Source organism: Zeus faber, assembly GCF_960531495.2.
Source record: "Zeus faber genome assembly, chromosome: 16".
Taxonomy (NCBI): Eukaryota; Metazoa; Chordata; class Actinopteri; order Zeiformes; family Zeidae; genus Zeus; species Zeus faber.
In genome coordinates, this window is record NC_137202.1 from 11,894,155 (window position 1) to 11,921,501 (window position 27,347).

Consider the following 27,347-nt stretch of genomic DNA (forward strand, 5'->3'; position numbering starts at 1 on the left):
AAATGACTTTACAAGCCCATAAACAAAAGAAATCTTGACAAGGGACCATGAATTTCTTATCTGATATTTATTTATATTATCCAGTTGCTTAAAAAAATGTCAACATTAAAGAAAAATTTGAGACAGTTTGGTTTGGGTAATAATTTTATATTTGTGAAATACATTTTTTGTAAATATTTTAACAAGTGCTTATCAGAAAGAAGATATACCCTAAAATTGTATTTGTTTTAGAGAACTAAACAAATTTGAAAAGAATGTTTTGGTTTTACCCTCATACTTTGTACTACCATAGAACTTCAATATGATGAACTCCAGTGGTATCTTTTCCCATCTCAAAGCCCTCCTGATGTATTATATGAGTACCTGAAGCCGGCGATGGCCTTCTGGATGATCGTGTCATCCAGGCTCTTGTCAAAGACATAGGACAGGGCGGCGATGGTTGGTCCCCAGGTCATGGTGAACAGATCATGGTCATAGCTTCCGGCAGGCAGGCGCAAGAAGACGCCCTCGGGTGTCGCCCCACGGTGCAGCAGCACGCTCCACACGTAGTTGTCCTTCACCAGGCCCGTCTGCTCGTCGGGCATCACAATTTCCTCATTCCTACAGAAAGAGTTAAAAAAACCCTCTAATTTCAAACAGCTTAAAGTTACTTTGGTCCTCTAAGGTGACTGACTGTGGTTTGTTATCAATCACACAACACAAATACATGGTAGCTAAATGGTAACTTACTTGATAGCATTGTAGATATCCTCCAACATGTCCTGGTCAAAATCCTTATTCCCATTGACGCCCTTGAGATTTTTCTTGAATTGCTAGGGTTTAAAATGAAAAAAAAAAAAAAAACATGTATTCGTCATATTTGTAGAATATTTATTCAGGAACCGTTGACATGGCAGGTTAAAGGATAAGCAAACTGTCAAGGAGCTCCAGGTTCATTACTGTCACAATTTTTAGGTGCCAACTGGAGACCTATTACATATTGTAAAATGTATTTTCATTTCGGTTAAATTCAACACTAGAAAAACTGACCAATGATTCAAGTGGAAAATAATTTAATCATTATATCTAAGAGAATGCACATCACAAGTTATTCAGCCATTTGCTATTTTCATTTCAGACTAGCACATTATTTCTACACTGCAGCAAAAGCAACAATGGAGTTAAATTTGAGCAAAAATTCAACTAAGGTAACTCACATTTAAATCAATGTTAAATTAAGTTTATTAGAATCCTGATTATGCGTAGCAGCTACTCTTCTTTGGGTCCATGAAAATATGACATTAGATGACAGTAATCACACAACAATAAGAGCGCCTGTGTGACAAAATAAAATAATTACATGAACAAAACAAAGGGGGAAAATATACATTTTAGTCCAAGAAAATGTTTATACACACATTACTCACTATGAGAAATGTAAATGTGAATATAAATTCAGGATTAAGGGTGGTCATTAAGCAATTGCGATACTAATAAGTGAAAAAAAAACATTTTATCCATTCCCAAAGTGAAAAGGACTGGACGGTTCCCACCCTCCACACGTCACTCAAGACATCCTCAACTAGCGAGCTAAGCCCCAACAATAAAATAAAAATGAAATTAAAAAAGGAGGTTCCGGGAGAATCCACGTCATGTGTTACTTAATAGGCTTAAGCTGCAGTGTGAGGGAACACAGGGGTTGGAGCCGAGACAACACCCCCAGCCCCACCCCCTGTCTAACCCTGTAAATAAACATAAGCACCCGGCGATGACGGACGGTGTCAAGGCTCCTGTGGAAGCGCGCGCGCACACACACACACACACACACACACACACACACACACACACACACACACACACACACACACACACACACACACACACACACACACACACACACACACACACACACACACACACACACACAGACAGACAGACAGACAGACAGAGAGAGAGAGAGAGAGAGAGAGAGAGAGAGGAGATGGGGATCAAGGAGGGTACTGAGATCAAAAGTCTGCCAAGGCTAGTATCGCTAAGTATGGTCTCTCACACACACACACACAGCCGGCGGTAACAATAGCAGTCGGAGCGGCACGGCAGCTGGACGCACACACTGCCAAGTCATCATGAGACCTAGAACCAGAACAACATCACTCATCCCATTTTCCCCCGGTGCTAAATTTACATCTATATAATTATGGAGGATATCGCAGACGCGCCACATGCAGCATCTTTCTTTTTTTTGATCACAACAACTTGGAAAGATACGATGTCCTGGTCAAAAAGAATGGATTAGGATTCGATTTTGGCACGGCTACTGCTGGGCATTCTCTTCTGAAGCTGAGGAATGGAAGAATGCATGCAATGCGTCATGAGCTGCCAAGTCTATAAAGTGCATGGTGCAGGTTTTATTAGCATACCTAAAAGATAATAATAAAAAAAATTAACTCAAGATTTGGTGCAGTCAACTCTTTAAAATTTTTACGGCAGAATTCCACGATCCCACTTGACCAAATTTCTATTAAGCCTCTGGGAATGTCTCAGAATAGTTCAAACAAAGCAGGTCAACAGATGTACAGTGTGCGGCACGGCTGTGTTTTGAGTGTGAATGTGCAAACGTATGTTTAGGGTGTTTATATTGAGAACAGGGAGAGAGAGAGAGAGAGAGAGAGAGAGAGAGAGAGAGAGAGAGAGAGAGAGGGAGAGAGAGAGAGAGAGCAAGCGGAGCCCACCCGCACCGTCTTCAGAAGCTTCCCCTTGGGACTTGTGTTTAGTCTTCAGGCCCTGTCACTCAAAAACAGAAATAGAGACAGAAAAACAGACGGCACCAAAAAGAAAGAGAGACAGCGGACGGGAGACAGGAAGGAGAAACTGAAGAGTGAGTGAGAAGAAAAGGTTGTACAGGGAGGCAAGAGAAAGGCAGATAGATAGCCTGCTGATCACATGGTCCGGTCACATGCCCAGGCAGGGTGAGCTCACCACCACTGGGCACAGCTGTCGGCTCGGGGGCTTTTGGTGCCGCCACAGAGCGTCGGGGCGAAAATGTTGGCACCCGGAGTGGAATGTCACTACAGTCACACAGACAGCGCCGGCAAAGTTTCATCCTTTTATTGGTCAAATGATCGATGCTTCGGCCAGTGGCATGCTAAGTAATGAAATAGTTACTCTCCGAGCTAAATCCAACAATGTAAGAAAAAAATTAAAATTAAAAATAAATACAGTGTCAGAAGCTTATAAAGTATATGCAAGATGGTCAAGCTAAAAAAAGTGAAATAAAATTAAAGTAGAAGACTCTTTCTGAGAAGGCCATAAACAGGAACAATGTCAGTTTTGAAAGTACAGTCAGAAAGATTTTTATTCAGCCTCAATATGTTGCATATTGGCATATATGTTAATTGTAATCCATTCATATTTGACACACAAGTATTTGTGCTGACTCCAAAATAAAATAAAAATTGTCACACTCTCTTATTGCTATTGACACAGGAATCTTGGGAGCTAAAAAACAGGGTCACCGGCCAAAGAAAGGTGGAGAACCACTTCAATGCAACCGCAGAACGGACTGTGATGAAAAGTACCGGTGAGCACTCACCTCCACTGTCATGGGGATGTTCTGCTTGCGGACATTGTGGTTGTGCTGGTCGGTGTTGAGCATGATGACGGCGTAGGCCAGAGCGAAGCCGGCATCGTTGGTCATGAAAGGCAAGCCGTTCACTTTCTGTGAGAGGTGAACAAACTAAAATAAGTAAACAAGTCATAACTATTAGGTGAGCCGTTCGGGGTTTTTTCTTGGAACGAGATGAAACGCTGTTCTGTCTCATGGGCGTGGTATGTCACCACATAGAATGGAAAGCTAATTATGGCGCCGTGTCTTAAAATGTGCCCATGAATTTATTCAAAGCCTGTCTGTGTGTGTGTGTGTGTGTGTGTGTGTGTGCTATAAAAAGGACATTACCGGGAATAGTTTCCAGGTCACACGGGCCCTCTTGATATTTTGAGAAGCCACAGTGTTCTAAATGTACAGTAGCTCTGCTGGGGTTTCATCTGCGTTCGTGTGTGTGTATTAACCGTTATGTCAGACCGACTCCCTTTATCGGCCCGGCAGCTGATGTGACAGTATTTGATTCATTTGCTAACTGTTCCACTGGATTTATTATTTTGGTGGTGATGGACAATGTGTTTCCCTCGCTGGGAGACAGCGTAGAAAACATCGCGGGACTAAACGGTCTTCCAACCAAATTTATTTTTTTTGAAGGATAACTAACTCCTATTTAAACCCGAACGACGTTGCACTGTAATCTATCAAATTAAATTCTATAATTTTTTCAAAAAGCATTTCAGAGTTATTTTTCCTGATGTATATTATTTAGTTATTTTGTTCTGTTAAATTGATGTTTACCATTTACTCATGGACAAGAAAGGCAATTATGGCTATGTTTCCATGTTGGAAATGTATTCAGTAGTTAAATTATTATTATTTTTTTCCCCCCTGTGGCGCAGGGAAGGTTTTGGCTTTTCGTAAACACGAGTGAGTTGATGTGTCCTTCATCACAGGCACCAGCTTAACTAAGAAAGCAATTATTTCTTAATTATTCACTATTTTTCTATGTTTATTTTGATTAGAGTTGGTCTATCATGTATCCTAAAATCTACTCTATCTGACTCTTGCTTTTTATTCATTTATTTATTACAATTTTTTTAAACAAAGATCAGATGTTTTTGTCAAGGTACCTGCATCCCTCATGAAAAAAATAACATGGTCATAATAAAGTGTGTGTTCCGCTCCCTTACATGCCAGTTGTCGGTGAAGGTTTCCAGGAGTCTCTGGATGACTGGAGCCTCTCCAGGCAGCCTGAAAGCCTCCAGGTAGAGACGCAGAGCCTCGTCGATACGCAGCCCCTGGAAGGTGAACGTGCTGCCGGGGAACAACAGTGACTTATTACACATCACTGGTGCTTAAAGAATGAACCATGATGTACTGTATCTCCTCTACCCGATCCGAAAATTTGATTAGATGCCACTTTACTGTCTCCATGGGGAAATTTAGATAACTGAGATTGGATCAAACCAAGTCCAAGTAGGCTCGAATTACAGATGAAAGTCATGATGATCCCCACTTACTTGACAAAGCTGTCCAAGAGCTCCATGTTCTTGCGGTCGCTGACGAACTCCCCAATCATCTTCTTGTCCAACCGAGGGTTCTCGCGGAGCCACTGGGCCACCTGGTCGTTGTTCATGGGGCTGCTGAGGAGGCCCTTCTCCTGCAGGAACTGGATGCCCTTCTTGGGCTTCTGGTTAAACTGCTCCGTGCCGGTGATCAGCAGCTAAAGGTCGGTGGGGGAAAAGGATGAATAGTTGTTTAAGTTAGTTAAATTCTTTAATTAAACACTTTAAAGGGACAACTTTCAAACTTTCCAACTTTGGTTATTGTTATTGCGCCGCTGTTGCAAAGACAACCAGATCAGTTTATGTTTTCCTCAGAGCCCTCCGTGGAAATGATCAACACCACTTTGGAAATGAGAGAGAGGCAGCATGTTCACTGAAGAGGTAAATAGAAATTGTCACATTTTTTTGTTTCATTTTATTTATTTTGGGTGGGCAATGAAACATATACAGTGTATATACAGTATATAGACGCCGCATTGACTGCGTCGGCCTGTTGCTGGGATACGTCAACGATGCCACCATATTGGAACGAGCAAGACTGGCCCAAGTGAAAAGGGGAGCTGTGTTTTTTTCTGGATAAAATGCACTATAACGTTTACCTTTCTCATTCGACTTCAATGAGTCGTTTTTATATTTAAGGGTTTGTGATCAACCTGGAGTAGATTGCTCCACCGTCCGCCATTTCCCCTAGTAGTTGAGCATTGGTTGACACACTTCCTGCGACACACTAACATTAGTTGATCATTTTCCTGGGGATTGGTACCCGGCGGCAGTCCGAATTGCATATCGAAGCTTATAGGGAACCAATCCAAAAGCTGACGGTGTCATTATTCTATAGACATTACACTGTGCAATCAACATAAGCTTAATAATAAGTAAAAGCAAGAAAGTTGCCTATTGTCCCTTTAACTAACACATCTGCTCATTATCATCAGTGTATGTCACCCCCGTCTTTGTCACAATATGAGGTCTAATATATTTGAGGGAGTTTTATTTGGTCTGACTTAATATAAACGACCATGAAGCACATTGTGATGAACATCAGTTAGATTTTTTTGGACATATTATTTTGTTTATATATGGTATATTGATAACATGTAGAATTCCTTGATTATTGTGAGAACCAAGATTTCCAAAATCGCCATGCCCTGGCTTCAGATTTGCAATAAACACAGATCAACAAACCTTCTTCTTAGTTTTAATATCCATCAGCTCTTGGGAATCAGGTAAATATGAAGAGAATCGTTGAGGCTTCTTCTGTGCTTTCTTCTCAGCTGGAAGAAAAATTATTTTATAAGAATTGCAAACAGTAGCAATCACATTTCGAATCCAGAGCTTTAAAGTGGTAATCTATAAGATACTTTGGTTTAAAAAAAATAATAATAATAATAATAAATAAAAATAAATAAATCCAATGATTGATATTTATCCCATATTTTATTAGATGCCACTTAATAAGAAACTCTATGCTCCTCTCTGTGCTGTTACCAATGTTGGTGTCAGGGTCCGCCTTTTCTGGCAAGAATGCAAAGACCAGGGACAAGCATGTAGTGAAAGGCAGCCGCAGTGAGTTTGATAAACCAGTGTAGCGAGCGTAAAATCAAACAAACAAATATCCCCACCACCGGTGACAAGTGACCAGGAAAGAAAATCAATCACAATGAGAGGTTTGAGAAAATAAACTAAAGATATTCCTCTATAATCCCATTTGAATTTGTATGTTTTATTATTTTTAATCTGTGAATATATTCAAAATTTCAATGCTCAAATTTAGTGCTGAAAAAAATAAATTGATCCTGAAAAAAATCCCCAGATGTTGAGGGGGGAAAAAACAAAACATTCTGTAATCCACCCAGCACAGACAATCTTATGGATTTGCACTTTAAACACTGTAGTGTTGTCGTATAATATTAAAGACTGACCAGTGTCAGTCAGTGTCAGTGTCTCCTCCTGGTCCTGCCGGCCGAGGCTCATCTTCTCCGCCATCAGGTGCCCGCTGGTTGGTGGGCACACCCGTGTCTGCTCACCTTCTGGAACACTTTGCCCAAGAGCACTCAATCTACTGGGATCTGAGGAGAGAAGTCCAATAATGACTACAACCAATCAAACTGCACAATACCACACATCAACAGATCTTTTCTTTTTTTTTTTATCTCAGTACAGTAGGTTCATTTCTAATGATTGAATTATCAAAACAAAACTGTTAAAACTGGCACGAGGAGGTGCGGTGGAGATGCCAGAATACCTGTAGTGTCTGTGCAGTTATTGGCCGAGGCGTCCCCCTCCGCCAGCACGGTGCCGTCTGATTGGTTCTGCAGAGCGGCGCTGTTCAGCACCTTGGCCTGGCAGTGGGCCTCTGTGCTGTCGATCACAGTCAGCAAAGCCTCCAGAGAAAGGAGGTGGGTAGTGTACAGCTGCCCGGACACTGGGAACGCGTTCTGCAAGGGAAAACATGAGTTAGCTTGGATATATCAATACAACATGGCTTCCTTTGTTGAAAGACAGGAAATACTATTCATGGAATAGCCTTCAGAGAGTTGACCATTACTAAACACAACAATATAATTGATCTAATATTTGAAAACTATGGAGAACAAGAAATGACCGCGATCAAGTTTGAGACAATCATAAATTTGATGATCTTTTTATATACTTAAGCTCTATTGGATTGGACAGTGAGCTTTGTTCCAATTGAAATGAGACATTGTGTGCAAGCAACTTAACTGCATTAAAAAAGAACCGTATGATAAAAGAGTTGAAACGTAAAAGAAAAAATCTGTTTTTTGTCTGTTAACTTTCAATTTAGAGACATCTCCATACATAAATCAAACAAGAACATAATAAAAACCCTCTATAACCTTCTGCAGTGTAATAGAAATGATTAAGTTATTTCATATTTGGCCTAACTCTCCTTTTAAGTAAATGAAATACGAACATTTCTATTAATTTCAACAAATATAATTTCTAAAACTCCAAGTCTGAGACCAAGATTGGGAGATTCTAGTACTAGGAATTACAACCCTGGTGTCAGTTATCATCAGGTAACCCATTATTCCCCATTCCACCATCACCCTCACCTTGGACAGCAGCTTGGTGAGGTCCTCGAACAGGTTGGAACAGTAGAAGTCACAGTCGTAGTTGATGTAGAGCTCGGTGACGAAGCTGGGGATCCTCCACAGCTGCACCAGCGCCTCCAGGGCCATCTCCTTTATCTCGTAGGGCATTTTGATGTTCTCTGACGTGATTATGTCCATCAGCTTCTTCAGGTACATCTGGTTGGAAGCAGAGGAAAAGCATTTGAGATCATGAGGATTTTGTGAAAGAGTGAAATCCAAATTATGCAATGTAAGAAAGGAAAGAATATATATATTTTTTTTTATTAAGATCAAACTCTTGGCCGGGTGTTAAAGTTACCTCCAGCTGAAACTTGAGATGTGCCCTCATGCTCTCAAAGAGCAGGAAGCAAACTCGAATGGAGGCCGTGTAGAGGTTCATGCGGTCCACACTCAACAGCTGCAAACAAAAGACAATAACACTTTTGATTTTCAGACACAAATGCAATCAAAGTATATTAAGTATCAACACAACCGTGAACCAAAGATAATTTGCGATATCCAGTTAAAGGCACAATGAGTAGGTTTGGGATTTATTAAGAGTTATTAGAAACCGCTGCTGGAGAATGCAGTGCTTTTTCCCTGAATAAAGACCTCTGGTTTCAAAGCACTACCTCGACTCTCCAATAGCACATGGAGGCGTCGTTCTGAACAACAGCTGTCGAAAAAACATATATATAGCAATGTGGAAATATATCATCATCATATGTGCCATGTCCAATTTTGCAGGAATATGACACAGTGAGAAAACTTAGGAACATTATTATGTATAACAATTGTGTAAAAATGTGCTAGCTTATTGGCAATGCCTTTGTTTTTCTGTGTATTTACATAGATGTGGAGGCTGTTAGATTAGAAGAAGAAAACCCTTTAAGCAGTGTAACTTTAATGTTAGTTGGGTGCAAGGATGAATCAATAAAAAATAATTTAAAAAAGAGAAATCATCAGTGCAAATGAAACATTATCAATGAATCAATCCAACATGCATATTGCTATTCAGATTTCCAACAGCAAAAAGAGAACTGCAGGGGACTTGCAAAAAAACAAGGACAAAAACAATTTTAGTATATATAGATTACTCGGCCTTGCTCACCTGGAAGAGGTGTCTGCAGAGCTCGTCTTTCACAAGCCCCAGCAGGGACTGGTAATTGGCCATGTGCGCCGACTCCAGGGCTACGGTCAGTAACTGCAGCCCCATGTGCATCATGGCGTCAGTGTTGTGGCGGTCGTGGGGGTTTGTGAGCGAGATGAGGAAGCGGAAGAGTTCGCGCAGGCACGGGAGGCCGTACGGGATGAGGGAAGCTCCTGCAGGGGAGGGAAGATGGCGTCAAACTCTGAGACACCCAGACTCTATCTGCTGAAGGGATCTGACAATATTTGGTAGTGTTTGATAAAATACAATTTTTTATGCAAGTTCTATCATCCAATGGTTGGCGATTTGGGGTGCTACACCCAAATCACAAGGGTTAGGGCTCAGAATAATGAGAATAGAATAAGTAGGTGGTGTTTTTACCATCTCTCTGTGTGGACTGGGTGAATCGAACACCTCGGGGGTTGACGTAGTCCATGTCGTGGACAGAGGCGCTGTCCAACTGCTCAGTGACGGACTCCTTGTCCTCTAGAACCTCTGGGATGGACTCCACTGAGGTCGACTGAGCTTGCTCCACCTTCCGGCCTTCAGACTGCAGAGGATGGGGTGTGAAATGGTGGGAAGAGGAGAATCAAATAGAATAAAAGAATAGATAATAGAACATAATTCAAATATTGAAAAAATGGACATTATTTGAATGCGAAATTACCATTCGATTGTGTATCTCATCGACTATAAATGTTTGGCTAACATTAGCGAAAAAATTCACATGTGATGAGCAATAAAGTTCAATATAAGCTCATCCAGTTAGTTATTATGAACACACATGAGACAAACATGCATTTCACTGCATATATGTATGAAAGTATGTATATGCATGTGACGAATTAACCTCTTGAACACCGGTAACGGTATGCAAAGTCCGCACCAGATGCACGAATATACTGGTGCATCTGGTGCGTTTCCCTCTCTGCCTCTCCTCCGGCCCCCCGGTACTAAATCTGAGTATAAAAATGTTGAATATATTAGAATATTAAAAAATAATGACGCATACACATTTGAATGGGATTATAGAGCAATATCTGCAGCCCTAGTCTTGGCTCTAAGATGATCAGTTTCTTTTCTCATTCTGACTTTCTTGGTCACTTGAGGTGGCAGGGATATTTGTTGTGTATATATTACATTGTGTATATATATATTTGTGTGTATGTAATATCTTTGTGAATATTTTTCTGAACACGACGCTTGGAATTTCAATAAAATTTTGCAAGTATCGGGCTTTATTAATCAAAATTGCAAAATTAATTTGGTTGAAAAAAATAACTGTACCATTGCATCCAGCCTGCCAGCCTCTGCTCCCGGGGTGGTGGCGGTGGAGCTGCTTAGCTCCAGGTCAGTGAGATCCTCCCTGGACGTGGCTTTGGAGCAGGCGTCAAGCCCGCTGTCCGTGGCGGAGGGGCTGGAGATGGAGGAGCTGGCACTGTCCGAGGCCGGAAGGCCAGTGGAGCCTTGCTCAATGAACGTGACCCCACCTGGTCAGACAGGCAGAGGATCATTTCACTCGAAAAAATTTGAATTCTCTGAAAGCTTTATGAGATCGGCAGTTTACTACAGTAAAATAAGAGCCTGTGAATTGCCTACAAGTAGGGAGACAGTGTTTTCCCTTTAATTGTACAGACCCGGCTGGCCACCAGGCCAACGAGAACCAATAAAAAAAAAAATTTAAACGCCAAAAATAACGGCACTGATCCCGAAAAAAACAAAAAGAATTACGTTTTTTTTCTTCTTGGAATTTACAGTTATTTTATTTTATTGAAATACATACAAACTAGGGATGATAAAATGTGTCAACTTGACGACCGACTTTCTCTGTGTTCAACGTGTAAACAGTAAACATCCTAAAAACTTTACGTGCTTAAAAATGGCAACTTTGCATAAGATTCTGGGAGTCTCACAAAACCCTGCGACACAATGAAATAATAAAGGATCCCATGAAATGGAACGAGAGATTGATCAAAAATTAGAGATCCTGGGGCTCGAGCGCACCACCACCTCAGCCCGGTCAGTCTGGTTATATAATTACTCATTTATATATACATTTATTTATTCATTACCTTGTTTATTTATTTCAGGATTTATTTCATAGGTTTATTTATTCATATTCGCGGTACAGCAGTGACGTTACGTGACTGCGGCATCTTTGTGAATTCGCCCCTGAGTGTATGATTGTGTGTGTGGATGTGAGTGTGTCTTACCAGAGAGGTTGTTGTTGCTGAGGTGGGCAGACTGGCCCTGGTCCAGCTGACCGGAGGAGCTCCGCACCATGTGCCGCGGCGGCCGCGGAGAGCGCTTTTGTTTCTTCCATTTCGAGGACTCGCTCATTCCCCCGGCGCGCATCTTCAACTGGGGAGTCAGAAGAAAAACAAACAAAAAAAAAAAACAAAAAAAAAAACACATGACTTGTTTTACCCTGGTGACATAAAAATTAAATGGAAAGAGTGACCCTGATACACAAGTGTCAGAAAAAAACTACCTCTCTGTACAAGTAGCCAATATATTGACCAGCACTGGACTGGATATGGCACGATATACGTAGACGATCACATAGACTAGGGTACAACAACTACTTTTTAAAGACAAGAAATTATCAGTGAAACAACGATCTAATAAACTGATTCATTTATAAAAATATGCAAGGCAAATAAAAATAAAGCTTCAATGCAGTAAAAAAAATAAAGTATGGTATTTGGGGCTGGGGACCATCCGGAGCTACCAACAACATCAAACCGTCCTCTAACAGAAGACAGAGACAGAAACTAGAGATCGCCTTTCGATGAGAATATCTAACTCTTTCTTTAATCCCAAGGTCAAAGAGCAAAGAAAACCAAAAGAGAGCAAATGTGGGAGGTTAGCGGGGATCAGAATAGGGGAGAGAGATTAGGGGAGGGTTCGAGCTCCGACCCTACGCACTGGTCAGTGGTCTTCCTTACCTGCACTCGCTTGTTTTTCCACAAGATATTGTAAGCCTCGGGAGAGAAGGGGGAGTGGGCAGGGGCCCGTGATTAGTGATGGGCAACATGTCAGCAGTGGAACGCACCAGACGAGACACCAAACAAAACAACGCACACTGATACATGATGGGAGCCAAGGGGGTGTGTTTGGTGGGGGTTAGAGGTGGAGGACGGGGTGGCACAGGAACAAGCACTGGCTGGCTGGAGGGTGAGCTGCAAGCAGACGTCCAGAAAGCGTTGGCGATTGGAGGAGGGTCGGGTAAGAAAAGCCTAATGGCACCAGAATGTGATAGAAGAAAGAAACTGTTTCCAAGTGAACTTCTTCGGTTCTCAGTGAATCCCTTTTAGGATTATTTTAGCAGGAGAAAAGAATAAGGGCAAGAAAGTCTGTGTTTGAAACAGGACCATACCTGTTTTAAAATCAAGTTTTAGTCCATTTGCTAGTCAGTCACACACATTCGACAGTACATTATTCCTGACCATTTTATTTATTTTTTCGCTGAGGTTCACACTTCTATATATTCTAAGAGATTATAGATTCTATTTTCAGGATTTTGGAAACTTTAAACGGTATGGTGAGCCTGAATGTACTAGACAGGGATAATTAGGATAACAGATATTTTCATCCAAGTTATTTAACTTTGCATTATTTTTCTTTTGTTAATTCCATTTGAAAAGGTGGAAGTGCCATTGCTTTAACAAATACAAAATCCTGCAAAATTAATTTACTTTAAAAAATATATATATTATCCTAGTTCTCAGCAGGACCAGGAGATAATTGTAAGATAGATTTCTCACCGTGTCATCTTCCTTTTTTTTTTTCTTTTTTAATTATCATGAAGTCTTGGAAAATGTGTGTGCTAACTGGTAAACAGGCTAAAATTCTATTTGACACCGGTTACGGTCCTTTAAGTGTCAAACCGAAAAAATCTGTTTAATACCCAGTCCAAGCCATTCAAGGAAAGCACAACTTATGAATACAAACACATTCATCTCATTATCTGGCATACAACTATGACCTGAAATGTGTGATATGGGAATAAATGGCCCGATTTTCATCCAATTCCTAAAAATAATATATTTAGCACTCTTATAACTAAAAGGTTCTCACAAAAATTGTTTTAAAAAAATGATGCAAGAAATGATCTTGTAAATGCTCGCTGAGTAAAACGGTGACGGAGCCATACACGCCTCAAAAAAACCCAATGCACCCTTCCATGCAGTTTGACCAGGAAGCCATGCTGACCCTGCCTAGGACAATGCACTACGAGCTGCCTTCTTAGTTAAGTACCCTCTCTAGTCCATTCTGACTGGGGTTTCTAGGCTGATCTGCACCAATGAGATCCTGTGTGTCCAGGATACAGGAGGGGATCTGCAGGGGAGGAAAACAAGCAGACGTGTACAGTTGGAAAAAAAACAGCAAATCAGGACAAAAAAAAAAAAAAAAAAAAACGAAACAAAGAAATAAACAAAAACGGTAATGTGCTGTGGGTGAACATGAAACTAACACTGATGATGAAAATGGGTGAGGAACCAAGTCTCTCTCATGGAAGACATGCCTGGATTTATTTTGTTTTTGGGGGGTGGGGGGGGGGGTTGACAAGCATAACAGCGATGGGAGGATCTAAGATCTAAGAGCGCAAAAGGAGAAAAAGAAAGGAGTGAGAGTGCAAGCAAATGAGAGAAAACACTCAGTGGACATCTCTGTCATCTTGTTTACCTTCTTCATGTTGGCGCCGACAAAACTCTTGGCCTCCTCTTTGAACTGAGGCAGTCTGGAGGAAAAATAAGGGCACAGCTTAGTAGGAAATCGGCGACTATGTACAACAATAATAAAACGTTCATGCTGAAAAAAATAGTTATGTAGGGGGAAAGAACCCTTAAACTAGAAGAAATGAGTGTGTGTAGGTGAGGATCTCTTTTTGTTGGCCAATCCAGAAGCTCCGCCATGGAAGCATGGAGCATTGAAAATTAAAAGTCTTTGAAATGAATGTATTTAGTCCGGCGTCTGCTTTCAAAAGCTGATTTATTTAATAAAAAAAAACATAACCATAAAGATAACAACTTTGAGAGAGAAAGAATAGTGAGAAGAAACTATAAGAATATACTTGAAATTGTTATACTTCAATTCATCATTGTTGCACATTTAAAAAGACATTCTTCAGTCATAATTTGTTTAATTCAAACTTTATTAAAAATATCTGACTGCGTAAGACTGTAAACCCTGCACAGCGTATTGTACTCAGGTGAAAACAACATAAATGGTTATTGAAAATTTAAAGTGCGATGCCAACATCGCGCTCAAACATCAACCCCAGCATCAAATTAGCCCCTGAAGCAATGCTTGCTTCAGGGGCTTGCTAAGCACTAATTTTGCTGTTGAATTTGAATTTCCCAAGAAATGTTTAAAGCAATTTTAAATTGCATATGAAACAATTCAAATCTTGTGGTGTTCAACCGCAAGCTTCATTTGATGGATCCGAAAATGCAATGCTTTAATGAGCGCTGCTTCTTTATTGGACCTTCTGTAAAAAGTATGAAGAGTAAGTTCGATGGATAGTCTTAACACAACAGACATGAGATAAAAAAATATATATGAAAAAAAAAAATCCTGGACACACAGAGTGAAAACAATACACAAGCTTCTAAGCTGCCAGAGGCAATATAACACCGGGAAACTCTACTACTTCAACCCAGACCACAAATAAGCTTCTTTAGGGCTTGATGAGATGAGTGCTGCTGTTTTGTGTGTTCTGAACTCATCACACGACGAGTGAGTGAGTCACTACGTTTCTGTGGACTCTTAGGCTTTGCTGGAGAATGAGATGTCACACACACACACACACACACACACACACACACACACACACACACACACACACACACACACACACACACACACACACACACACACACACACACACACACACACACACACACACACACACAAAAAGAAGGCGACGGCGGGCCCCCCTGACATTAACACAGCGTTAATAGAGTGTTGTCTTGCTAGCGCGATTATTGGATGATCTGTGGGTCCAACAGATTAACATGCCTAATACTTTGAGCGGGCAATATAAGCCTCCTCCTGAGGAGACCAGGAGAGCTGCTGCTCATTATTTTCTGACAGAAGGGGGCAGGGGCACTCATATCTCTATTACCCAGGGGCCGTAGACAAGTGGGGGGCTGGGCTTGGACACGCACAAAATGAAATGTAGGATTGCGTACGTGTGTGGTTCTCACATGCTTGAGAGGGGCCGGTACCAGTAGCACTTTGTTTAAAAAAAAAAAACAACATTTGAAAAAAGCCCTTCTACTAAATATTTATCTGCTGTTCACAGGCAGGAATACCTTGTTTTACGACGGTGGCTGCCATGCTTTTCTATTTCCACACCCTGGCAGTAAAACTGGGTTAGGGGGCTATGATAACAAGGTGCTATACGACAGTCCGGACAATAATAAAAATATATATATCATAAAAATAGACCAGGAATGTTTTGAGGTATAATTGAGGCAATGGCGATAAGCCTGGCAAAAATCAACAGTGGAGTCCAGTGGGGGAAGATAACGCAGCGCTTTGTGACAAATCCTGCATAAAATAGCCTTGGCTGAGATCCGCACGCCTTCTGAGAGGGGGGAAATTACACCACAACTTTATTCTGAGCTCTGTTTGTTCTTGCGGCACGTGCACGTTCAGATCAGGCGGCTGTGGTTGGTTTTCCCCCGCCATCGTGTGGCATCTAAGACTGCCGTCCATGCTAATTGTGTGTGTGTGTGTGTGTGTGTGTGTGTGTGTGTGTGTGTGTGTGTGTGTGTGTGTGTGTGTGTGTTATGTTGTCGGAGCAGAGATTGTCCTCATCTATATGCAGATTATACAGTCTTGAACTCGATCGCCTCATCCCCTTGTCTGTGTGTGAATGTGACTGCCACTCCGATGGGACTTGGAGGGGGGTGGGGTGCTTCCTGTGCTAAATGCCAATAGGAAATCATGTTGTGGCATTAGCACATCAGTGACCTTTTTTAATTTTAATTTTTTTTAACACCAAAATTAGCGGATTTACCCGGGTTTTATAGACCCGGGTAAACCCATTAAAATAGGCGATTAACACCTTTCCCATTGCCAGGAGAAATGCCGTTTTTTTCTGGTGTATTTCATGGTCCCCCATGGGGGAAAAAAAGTAATTAACTTCAAATTTAGGATATGAAATGATAGAATGATAGACGGCTATTCCTGTCTTAACGCGGCAAGAGCCGGAAGTACAACAAGCGCTGCATCGCGCCGGTAAAGGGGCCAAAATTAGCGTGTCGACCCAAGTGCCATGTTTCCATCAGAGCCGATCGAAGACCGAGCCGATATGAACGCGTTTTGCAGGGTCATTTGCCCTGGGACTGAAATCTGGGTGTTACCTTTCCCATTGACGACAAATGCCGGATGTTAACGTGTGTTACCGGGTTTTTGGTGCAGTAGGAAAGGGGTACTACTGACTGTCTGTGCGGTGCAAAATAAAATGCATCATTTAAAACGTGATGACTTATTAAAGACAGAGCTGTGTGATGTAGCTCATTTGGTGATAAAAAAAATAAAATAAAAATGAAATATCTGACCATAAGCTGCTGTAAAACTGATGAGATTACATGTATCCTAAGCGATGGGGCTGTGAGGGGGTATTAAACTGGCCCCGAGGCTAAATTATTAAAGACTGTAGTATCAATAAGCTCCAACGTTACCGGAAATGTTAAAAGTATTGGAGAAATTAAGAAAAAATATTTTCTATTTATTTAGGCTATATAAACCATTGATAACTTGCAATAAGATGAAGATCAGTCTTAGAAAAATGTTCACTATTATTATCAAGAGACCTCTCTCCTCGCTCCCTCTCCGTCACCAGAACGGAGATATGTACGACGGGGGGCGGGCTCTGAGTGAGGGACAATGGTACAGCGAGCACAGATAGCGCCTCGATCGGCCCCTCTCCATGCGTAATGCTCAGGAAATAAACCAGTGTTAATTCTGCTCTCAATTGGTTTCAGTTTCTCTTAAAAAAGAAACGATAAGACTACTGTTAAATTACCGGATCGATGAGCAGTATCGGTAAGAATCAGAATCAGAAATACTTTAATAATCCCAGGGGGAAATTACTTCGTAGAGTAGTGGTACCGTTAAAGTCTTAATGATAGCCACCCCTACTCGTGCCCGTTCCTGCTCCGTGCCCCGAGCCGTTGCTATATTTGGGATTCCCCTTATTTATAATTCCTCGCTGAAACATTATTCATGGGTATTTTTGTAAGCTTCTGTTTCATCCTGTTATTGTAACGCACACTGATGAAAAAAAAACACAAAAAAAAAAACGACCGCTCGACTTGAAGAATCTCAGTCCACTGATGGGTTTCCGACTGATGAGTCAACTCACCTGATTTCAGGGGGCGGCCCCACTAAGCGATGTTCGTAGTTCCCTTTTATTTATTTTTATTGTAAGGAAATTGAACCTTGAAGCAGCATCTGCAGGTGCCAATCTGATGGTGCGTTGGGGGTGTCTGAGTTTTGATTACGTTTTATTGGTTCTCCAAACGAAACATTCCCCAATGAGCACAACATTTTTATAAGTCCAATCAAAGCCAGTGCCCAGGATTGTAAGCCCTAACCAGACACGACAGTCCGTTTCAAATGGCTTCTGGGTAGTGTAGTCCTAAATGCCATTTTCTTATTAAAAAGGTTGCCGGTAGGTTGTTATTCTTCTGTGGCAGCACAGTGGATAACTTAAGCAAATCACCTCTGTAAACACATACACATTTATCTGAGGGCTGTTACGTTCCCTGACCCAGGCCCCGGCCCGTTTACCTGGAGTAAAGAAGCTGTACCATGTCGATCAGTGTGTGTTCGGCGGATTTCCTCAGAAGCTCTGTGCACAGGGACGGGGAGAGAGAGAGATTGTGAGAGAAGAAGCAAAACAAACAGGCCGGGTGCCTTGGAGCAAGAGGAGAGCCAGAGGGCCACAAACAAAACAATAAGAGGGACTGACTCCAAAGTCCACCCTTGTCGGGGGGACGGGGGGACCAGAAGACCTTTGGGTTCGCTGATCTCGATGTATGAGCTGGGAGTTCAACAGGTATTGTTCAGTCCATGCGCCAAGGTTATGAGAAAACATGCATCTGCTGGGAATATTTTGCCCATGATGCCTGAGTTAATGGGATTGTAACCAAGGATTGCATGAATGTAGCTGTTGGACATTTGTAGAAATGAGTGATGGATCAGTGTACAGGTCAAGTTCCCAGAACATTACTCAACTATCGTTTGGAAGAAGGTGCTGTGATTGTTCCATATGGAACAATCACAGCACCTTCTTCCAAACGATAGGGTGTACCGAATAGGGCTGCAGATATAGGGTGCACCGACTAAGACTGCAGACATTCCTCTTAAATCCCATTCAAATTTGTATGTTTTATTATTTTTAATATTCAACTTTATTCAATTGTAAATTTCGGAAATGGAGTACGGTGGGGGGGGGCATTACACACTATTTCGCAGCTCCGATCTTTTCTCCAAGCAAAGCAAATAAAAACGGCCGAGCTGGCGCGTCTGATTTTGTTATGGGAATATTTCGCTCCAATGTCTGTTCACTGTGCAACAAAATTGTTGAGCTTATATTGAACTTAATTCGCTCATGTTAGTCAAAACATTTATAATTTAATTATTTATATTAATAATATATGTTACTATAACCACACAATAGAATGGCAAATAGGGATTTTTCTTTTTTAATTCAAATTCTATTAGAATTTAATTCCTGCAGCCCTAGTACCGAACAAACAGCCCAGTGGCTAGCAGTTCAGTATGAATACATGCATCATTACAGCCCTAAAAGCCTTAACAGGGAGGGAGAGAAAGTAGGACTCACCGCTGAGACGCATCTCAAAGCAAATGCGGAAGCAAGATTGCATGATCTCACAGACGGACTCATTGGTCAGGTGGGCTCCCACCGGCGTCAGCAGCAAAGTCCTCAGGACCTGGTGGACGAACCAATTCAACCCAACAACTATAAGACGCCATGCCATGTTGCTCGTACATAGACGGAACAAATGAAACCAGACACAAAACGCTGAAGGGAAGATCAGCCAAGAGTTGTTTAAATGTCCAGAGGTAAGGTGCTAAAGTATACCTGCAGAATCTTCATAAGGACCACTTCATCACTGGCGGGGTCGGTTCCCACAAATCTGGCATGTGTGACGGCATCTGCCATGTTCTCAATGGCCTCTGCTGCCGCTTCATGGTTAGCATCTGTAAAAGAGCAAATGGCAAGAAAGTCGTTTTTTGGTGAGTAAGATCAAGGTTTTCTTCAGACCATGCCAAACTCAACTCTTTTAACTTGACTATGCTCTCTTACAGAGATTATACATGGACCTTCGTGCAAGTCATCTTCCTGAAATTACAGATTACCAATGTGAACCACGCTAACTAGTGAAATATTGGCCATGTTTAAAGTGCAAGTCAATAAGATCATTTGTGTTGGAGAGATTATACTACAAGTCCCACAATCCCTCCATCTCAAATTGCTGTTTTCAACAGCCGTTTTTACCTCGACGGTCAAATACTTTTCTCTAATGTTTCCCCTCAGATCGATTGATTTGTCATTCTTTTCTTGGCCACTTGGGATGGTAATGATATTTTTTTCATCATCATTCACTTCTTGTGCATATCCTACCTTTGCATTCTTGCCCAGAAAGGGGTATGAATTTTTTAAGTTCTTTATCTTCTGCATTATTCACTAAACACAATCAATAAATCTTTCTCTAGTATGACCACCACAACATTGGATACAGTCAACATATTAACTGCTCTTTTCTGTAGGCCAGGCCTACGTGTTATAATGAAATGAGATGAGTTGTACATGAATTGATAGGAATAACATATCTTTACTTAGCTATTGAATTGAAAAAAGAAAATCCATCAATCACAGTAGAATATTGATTTAACTTCAAGCCTTGTAATTGTTTGAATCTTAAATTTAACATTTGAAAAATATGCCATGTTTGAGCAGAAAAGTATAATATTTTTATAAAAATGTTGCGCACATACGTCCACATACATGGGGCACAGCCCCGTGTGCTTAGGGATAGCTTTGTGCTCATAAAAAAAACCAAAACAAAACAAAAAAAAAAAAAAACAGCAGAGCCTCTTCCATTACTCTGGAAGAGGCTTCGTCCGGACTCTGTGGGTGATCTCTGCCAGCAGCACACGCCGTGCACAGTGCACACAGGCCTGGGCCGGAGCACCGGGTCTCAACGGGGGCGGGGGAGGGCTGCGGAGGGTTAAAACAATGGCTATAGGCAGAGGGCACCGAGAAAGTGTCCCCATTACGCACTTGTTTTGTTCCATTCAGAGAAAAAGAATGAAATAAAAACACTGTTTTGGCGCACGGATCGCAGGCACCGCTGGTGCGTGCATCTTCGGAGAGGGAGATAGGTGTGCAAAATGTGCCTGATCGGTCCCTCGCCGTGCCTCCCCATCCCCCCCAGGATGGTGCGCTAGGCGGCGGACAGCCCTATTGGTTAGATTGTGTAACATTAAAAAAAAAAAAAAAAAAAACGTTTTCACACGCACACACACGCACGCACGCACGCACGCACGCACGCACGCACGCACACACACACGCACACACGCACACACGCACACACGCACACACGCACACACACAATCTGGCACGCTCTATCCATAATGTCCTTCAAAGCCTAGGATCTCATCACCAGATGTGGCCCTTTGTTGAAGAGGGGCTGGGACAAATTGGCTGTCAGGGTAACGGGAGCCATTGTTTTTGAAACTTGAGCAGTCGGAGCCACATAGCAGGCTGAAGCCAGCTTGTTTTACTTTCCCATCGCCCTTTAAGAGCAGCAATTCATTAACTAATAGGCATGGGGGATGGGTGGGGGGGTGGAAGCCGGAAGACGGCTGACAGGTAAAACGTGGATTCAACCAGGCCCAAAAAAAATTATCATGGTATTTTTGGTTTAAAAAGCATGGTGCAGTGCTGAAGCTTTAATAATTTAATCAATGTGTTATTAGTCAAGCATTATTAGAAAATGTAGTGCCAGAAGCTGGATAAAGTTTATAAAGACAGAAAAGAAAAAGAGAGAGAGAGCGAAAAAGAGAGAATGAGTCTGGCTTGTGGGTCAGTCAGGCGAGGGCAGTGAAACCGAGTAACGCTGCCGTCCCTCCAGAGGGGAAGGCGACAACAAGCATGGAGGTTGTGCCGAAACATCCACATCCGAACACAGAAACTGGAGCCATGGGGAGATCCAGCAGAGCGTCAGAAGTGATATAAAACACTAATCCCCCTCTTGGCACAGTCCACACAAGCAGTGTCCAATGCAGGGGGGAACCATTGTTAAAATAACAGTGAGGAAGAAGAGAGGCTCGCACACTCGGGGGGGGGGGGGGGGGGGGGGGGTGTATGTGTGTGCGTGTGTATGTTCAAAGCAGCTGTCACATCAGGCAGTTAAACTACATCAAACTCACAGACAAAAAGAAAATTGAAGAGGAGGTGAGAGTGAAAATGTGAGCAGCCAGGGCACCATGGTCACGGTTCTTTTTTGGTTTGGTTGTGTTTTTAAAGTGTGCTCTCAGGCCACACTTTTCCCTCAAGAGCCAATATATCTTTATAAACCAAACAAAAGGCCTGCTGCTTTTTCCCCCCGTCAGCGGCGAAATCTAGTTTGTTCACCTGTTCCGTCTTCTGAATAGCACACGATCGGCTTACACCAAACAAGTGGCTGCTGAGCTGTAGTACAGTGGAAATGCAACGAAACACACTCATGGAGAATCAAACTGTATCCATTGGAAACAAACTATAATTCAACTATCCGTTGTAGAGGGTTTTATTGTAGGAATTGTTGTGTGTGTGTGTGTGTGTGTGTGTGTGTGTGTGTATATATATATATATATATATATATATATATATATATATATATATATATATATCGGTAAACAGTGCTAGGCAAAATTTGTTTTTTTTCTCTGCATAGATGAAAATCTATAATTAAAAACAATTTTGCACAATAATTATAAATACAATTAATAACAATAATTTATCAAACAAGACGTTAACAACTTGCATTAATTATTAATTTATAAAAACGATGCATTATTCAGACATAGCCGTTGTGTTGCTTGCTTTCCATGTGAAATGACCCACTTCCATTGCAAAAGAAAAGAAAAATATCTGAGCAAAAACAGAGCCCATGCTCCCTTCTAGTTTGGTGATGTGCAAAATAAATTCAGCCCAAATAAGCTGTTGCCGTGTCATACAGACAGACTTTTCAATTTGTCACTCAGACCACCCAGTCGACGTTCTGCACATCCCTGCTAATAACGAGAGACGGAGAGAGGGATTTCCCTTTCGCTTACCCTCTTCAACAAATGCCCAGAAGCAACAGAGCAGAGAGGCAGGATGGGAAAGGAGGAGGTAGGGGGGTGAAGAAAGATATTGAGAAGGAACAAAAGGGGGATGACACATTGAGGAACACAGGCTGAAAGGCAGGGGGGATACTTAGCGTGACACATGGGATAAAGGGGAACAAGGCTACCTGCTGGGGGTTAGACTTAGGGAATATTAGTGCAATGTGTGCAAACTTGCGCGCACACACCCACCCACCCACCCACCCACACACACACACACACACACACACACACACACACACACACACACACACACACACACACACACACACACACACACACACACACACACACACACACACACACACACACACACACACACACACACACACACACCAGAAGGCCCGCAGGAAAAGAAAAAAAAAAAAAAAAAAAAGAAGAGCAAGTCTAATCAAAGGAGAGAGAGAAGGCTGGTCCCCGCTCTCCCTGGCAACAAAAGGACAGACACGTTGATCCCCGGTTTACACGGAATCACAGATAATTATTCAACATACTGTAGGGGGATTTCAAACAAGTGCCTTGAGCATCTGTTTGTTTTTCCTTTTTTCTGTCTTTCTCTCAATATGATTTTTGCATGTGCCCCCCCCAACACTTCCACTCAATAGATTTGATTTTGTTATATATATATATATATATATATATATATATATATATATATATATATATATATATATATATATATATATATATGTATAAATAAAACAGTTGTGTTTGTGTTTTTTTAAAGGGATGGGAACAATTCAACACTAGAGACATTTTGAAAGTAGCAAACATAATAGGAGGGACATGCTGTTATAATTTTGTTTTATTTATATTGTATGTTCTTTTTGGAGGGTTGGAAAAGCCGTGTGGGAGTGATTCAAATACGTCTTTATTTGACAAGAAACGCAGCTTTCTGAAATCCACAGTGTTTCTACGGAGCCAGAAGATGGCAGTACTTGGCAGGACAAGCTTCACATCCTCCACGCGCTACACTCAAAAAACCACAACACCTCAACTACCACAAATGCAGGGTCAAATGTACCGGCCGGGCGTCTAACCACATCCTGAACTAGATCCTACGGGAACTGTTTGAAAACTTTTCAAAAGGTTAATCAGGGAAGCCTTTAGGGAGGGATTGGTTCAGGTTATGTCAAAACAAAGGACGCGATTGATTTCTCTGTATTCAACTTTGTTCCGGCACAACGGAGAAGCGCCAAACAAAAACGGTAACGCACGTTTATGAGTATTATTGTTAAAAATGCAATAAATCAGGATGAATTTAAAAAATATAGAATGACCTCTTTGGATTAACTATTTATGTGTCATTAGTCACAGGTTCGGCTGGCCCGATGTAGAGTGTTTGACATTATGAAAGTAGAGTCAAATGAATCTTGCACTATCATGTAAGAATACCTTTGGTGTTAGCTGGTGTTGTTGCAGACAGTTCGAATTAAACCTCTTCCTGTATTCAGTATATATTGGCCGAGCGAATAACTTGAACAGTATCTTCATAACTGACTGATCGCTTTGATGAGGACTTGAAGTCAGTGCAAGCGACAAAGGCAAAAATGTCTTGGAAATTTTTATTTGGACCTTGTTGTCAACATGTTTTATTTACAAAATCATTAAAAACCTATTTAAAATTAATCCAGTTGTAGAAATACAAGAACTAAAACTCTTGACATTAGATATACAATTTTGGCCCCTTTTGCTGTGATCTTAAAATTGCATTTTACGACAATATGAATTTTATCACCTAAATTCCTGAGGCCTCAAACAAAAAATGACTTGACAAAAGCCTGTGTCTCACTGTAAAGCAGCAGCCAGGATTTTGTTTTTGATGTGACAAGTCGAACATCACACATGTTCTGACTGGACCGGTGGCTGTCAAAGTAACCTACTGAGCCTGAATACAAAAGCCGGAGCGAAACTCCAATTCAGGCCAATGAAAAACAGGCGAAAAATAAATCAACTCGGCATTTCACTCACGCCAAATGATCAAAATTAAGGACCACATACAACAACTAAAAAAAAATTATAAATAAAAAATATAAAGCATTGATGTTGCCTCAATTCACTGACAATATTTACGGGATTTCTACAGTTATTGTCAGCACTGGTTTTATGCACCGGTGAATAAATCTCTCCATCATTATTCTTAAAATGATATTAGAAAGCAACGGTCACTCAGGCTGAAATTTTTGGGGATGCATGGGAAAATGGATGTATTTAGTATCCTGTGGGAGCTCTTGACACATTCTTAAGATCATATTTCAATACTCCTTGAACTTAGAATATCCCCAGCCAGCGGAGCGCCCAGCTGCCTCTGTAACAGCAGTGCCAGATTTGGGGAGATGGTGGTGGTGAGATGGGATGGGATGGGTGGGGGGGCATGTTAACAGTCCTTCTGAGGATTTTAGTGTCGGAACGCCACCAGCCGAATTGTGACGCATTCTGGGTAGCATGACAGTCCGCCAGCGTCGCACCATCTCAACAGTTTGTCAGCGGAAAAGGGAACAGTCGTCCCTGGGGTGTGGTGGGGCATCGCCGTGGATAGACAGCACTCATTTTGATCACTTAAAGATTGGATGCGGCGGTGGCCAGTTTGTGTGGCAAGAAATTATTATCATCAATATTAGCTTTCAGCTTTCAGCGTCGTCACATTGTCATGAAATTCACACTTTGTACCGTGATGCATACTAAGTTTTATTTGTAAGCCAATGTTTTTGGCTTAACGTTAAATATGCGTAAATAAGATGAAGCTGAGTTGAGACGTTAACGTGAGGCTTTCATTTTCATTTATTGTGAGATATCTTGAAATATATCAATATTATATAAAATTCATTTTGATGATTGAAAAATGAATCCTTCCGTGTGTGTGCTTCTGTGCGATTAGTCCAGGAGCAATTTGTGAGGTGACCTGCGCAGTCAGTTTTGAATTTGTATTTGTTGTTACCACGGTTCTCCCTCAGACCAGCCCTCGCCACAGCTGCTTTAATGGAGACATAACATTATTTATTTCACCCATGCTATTTAGACTAACATCTGGGCGTGCGTGCACATTTTACTCTTTTACAAAAAACAACTGGCGGACACCGGGCTATATTTCCTGTGATGAGTCCTGGCAAGGACAGGCGGTGCTGTGCCTATGCCAAAAAATGTCGGTGTACACACCAATGTTGAGAATAGGCCATTCTCTGCATTCCTGGAGTGAGCTGACGATGAGCAACACCAGGAGTCATTAGTCACAATGGAAACTCTGTGACCTTATAAATTGCCAACATGATACATAATCCTTTCGAATCAATCCCACCTCTACGGTGGCTTATGCTTATATGCTCTTAACTGTTTAATCACACTTCTGAAAATTAAATTTCCATCCTTCTACGTACATAAACTATATATAACCACTGAACTAATACTGCACACAAACATCCAAGTAATCCACCCACAGGCATGTAACGAATGGCTCGTTTCATTTTCACAGATAAATATGTGGCGCTGCGTGAACCTTTCCTTAATCCCAGTTATATGAAGTGGAGACTGAACCATCGGAGGTTCTCGGCTTTCTCACCTATGAGGCCGTAGCAGAGAAACTTGTTGACTGAGGTGAGCGCCAGGCCGGTGATTGGTCCGGTGGTGTCCTCCGAGCGCACAACTTCCAGGAAGGGCCGCAGGAATATGTTGGGCTCCACATCGGAAAGCTCTGCGGAGAAGGGACGCGGCGGCGAAGGAGACGAGAGAAGAAAGAAAAACAAAGGAGAAGAAAGTCAGAGAGGGAGAGAGAGGAAGAGGCAGAGAGAAGAAAATAAAGAGACAGACAGGACAATCAGTTAATCTCAAACCACCCAACAGGATGAAGATTTAACTTGTATCGTACAAATGATTGTTTTGAAAAAAAAAATGGACAAGATCTGCCTCTCAGATCTGCATCTCTGTTGAGTAAGAGTTTTTACATTACACAAAACTGTGCTAAAAAAATCCTCACGTGACAAAACTCTCACACGTGACAAGATCATCAGCGAGTGGTATGTGCTTCTTCTTGAGGTGGGAGAAGAATACTACTGATACCGAACCTTCCCTTAGGTCCTCCAACTGGACAATAACATTGTCTTTTAGTCCTCTTAAGAGAAGCCAACATCGTCGTAACGTCAACCACAGGGACGTCAACCTTTAAAATACATTTTTATAGATAACATTTATAGTACTCTTAAAGAAACTACTTAATTTCTGGTCACTTCCGTGGTGTTTATACTGGAGATTTAATCAGTAACTTCTGAATGACTTACGGAAAATATCTACTGTAGTATTAGATGGGAAAAAAAATGTACTTGGCCCATATTCAAATAATACTCATTTTGCTTTCCAACCTGTACACAATCATTTCAGCGATATTACTTTCAGAAATCCTTAATGCCGGCTTCTACATTGTCTTATCGTGCCAGGGGTTTTGCCTACATTCACATGTATGGTGCATGTTAGCTTCAGGGGCCGTAGCCTCAAACGGTGGTGTGCACACAAACAAGGCATGACAGAGTGGTCAACAGCACTGTGCA

General features: G+C 41.6%; 1 protein-coding gene across 1 annotated transcript in view; it reads right to left on the reverse strand.

Moving 5' to 3' along the window:
- The window catches only part of gbf1 (golgi brefeldin A resistant guanine nucleotide exchange factor 1), an 88,011-nt gene that overhangs the window by 22,456 nt on the left and 38,208 nt on the right, over positions 1–27,347 (reverse strand). Inside the window, exons 3-23 of the mRNA XM_080016648.1 lie at positions 26,366–26,497; positions 19,517–19,635; positions 19,256–19,364; positions 18,199–18,259; positions 14,080–14,134; positions 13,651–13,731; positions 12,339–12,374; positions 11,604–11,751; positions 10,678–10,880; positions 9,772–9,940; positions 9,352–9,563; positions 8,560–8,658; positions 8,223–8,417; positions 7,391–7,583; positions 7,068–7,214; positions 6,331–6,419; positions 5,101–5,303; positions 4,771–4,894; positions 3,572–3,697; positions 730–812; positions 364–600 (exon numbers count right to left, since the gene is read on the reverse strand). Coding sequence (XP_079872774.1) covers positions 364–600; positions 730–812; positions 3,572–3,697; positions 4,771–4,894; positions 5,101–5,303; positions 6,331–6,419; positions 7,068–7,214; positions 7,391–7,583; positions 8,223–8,417; positions 8,560–8,658; positions 9,352–9,563; positions 9,772–9,940; positions 10,678–10,880; positions 11,604–11,751; positions 12,339–12,374; positions 13,651–13,731; positions 14,080–14,134; positions 18,199–18,259; positions 19,256–19,364; positions 19,517–19,635; positions 26,366–26,497 — 2,821 coding nt within the window. The remainder of the gene's footprint in view (positions 1–363; positions 601–729; positions 813–3,571; positions 3,698–4,770; positions 4,895–5,100; positions 5,304–6,330; positions 6,420–7,067; positions 7,215–7,390; positions 7,584–8,222; positions 8,418–8,559; positions 8,659–9,351; positions 9,564–9,771; positions 9,941–10,677; positions 10,881–11,603; positions 11,752–12,338; positions 12,375–13,650; positions 13,732–14,079; positions 14,135–18,198; positions 18,260–19,255; positions 19,365–19,516; positions 19,636–26,365; positions 26,498–27,347) is intronic.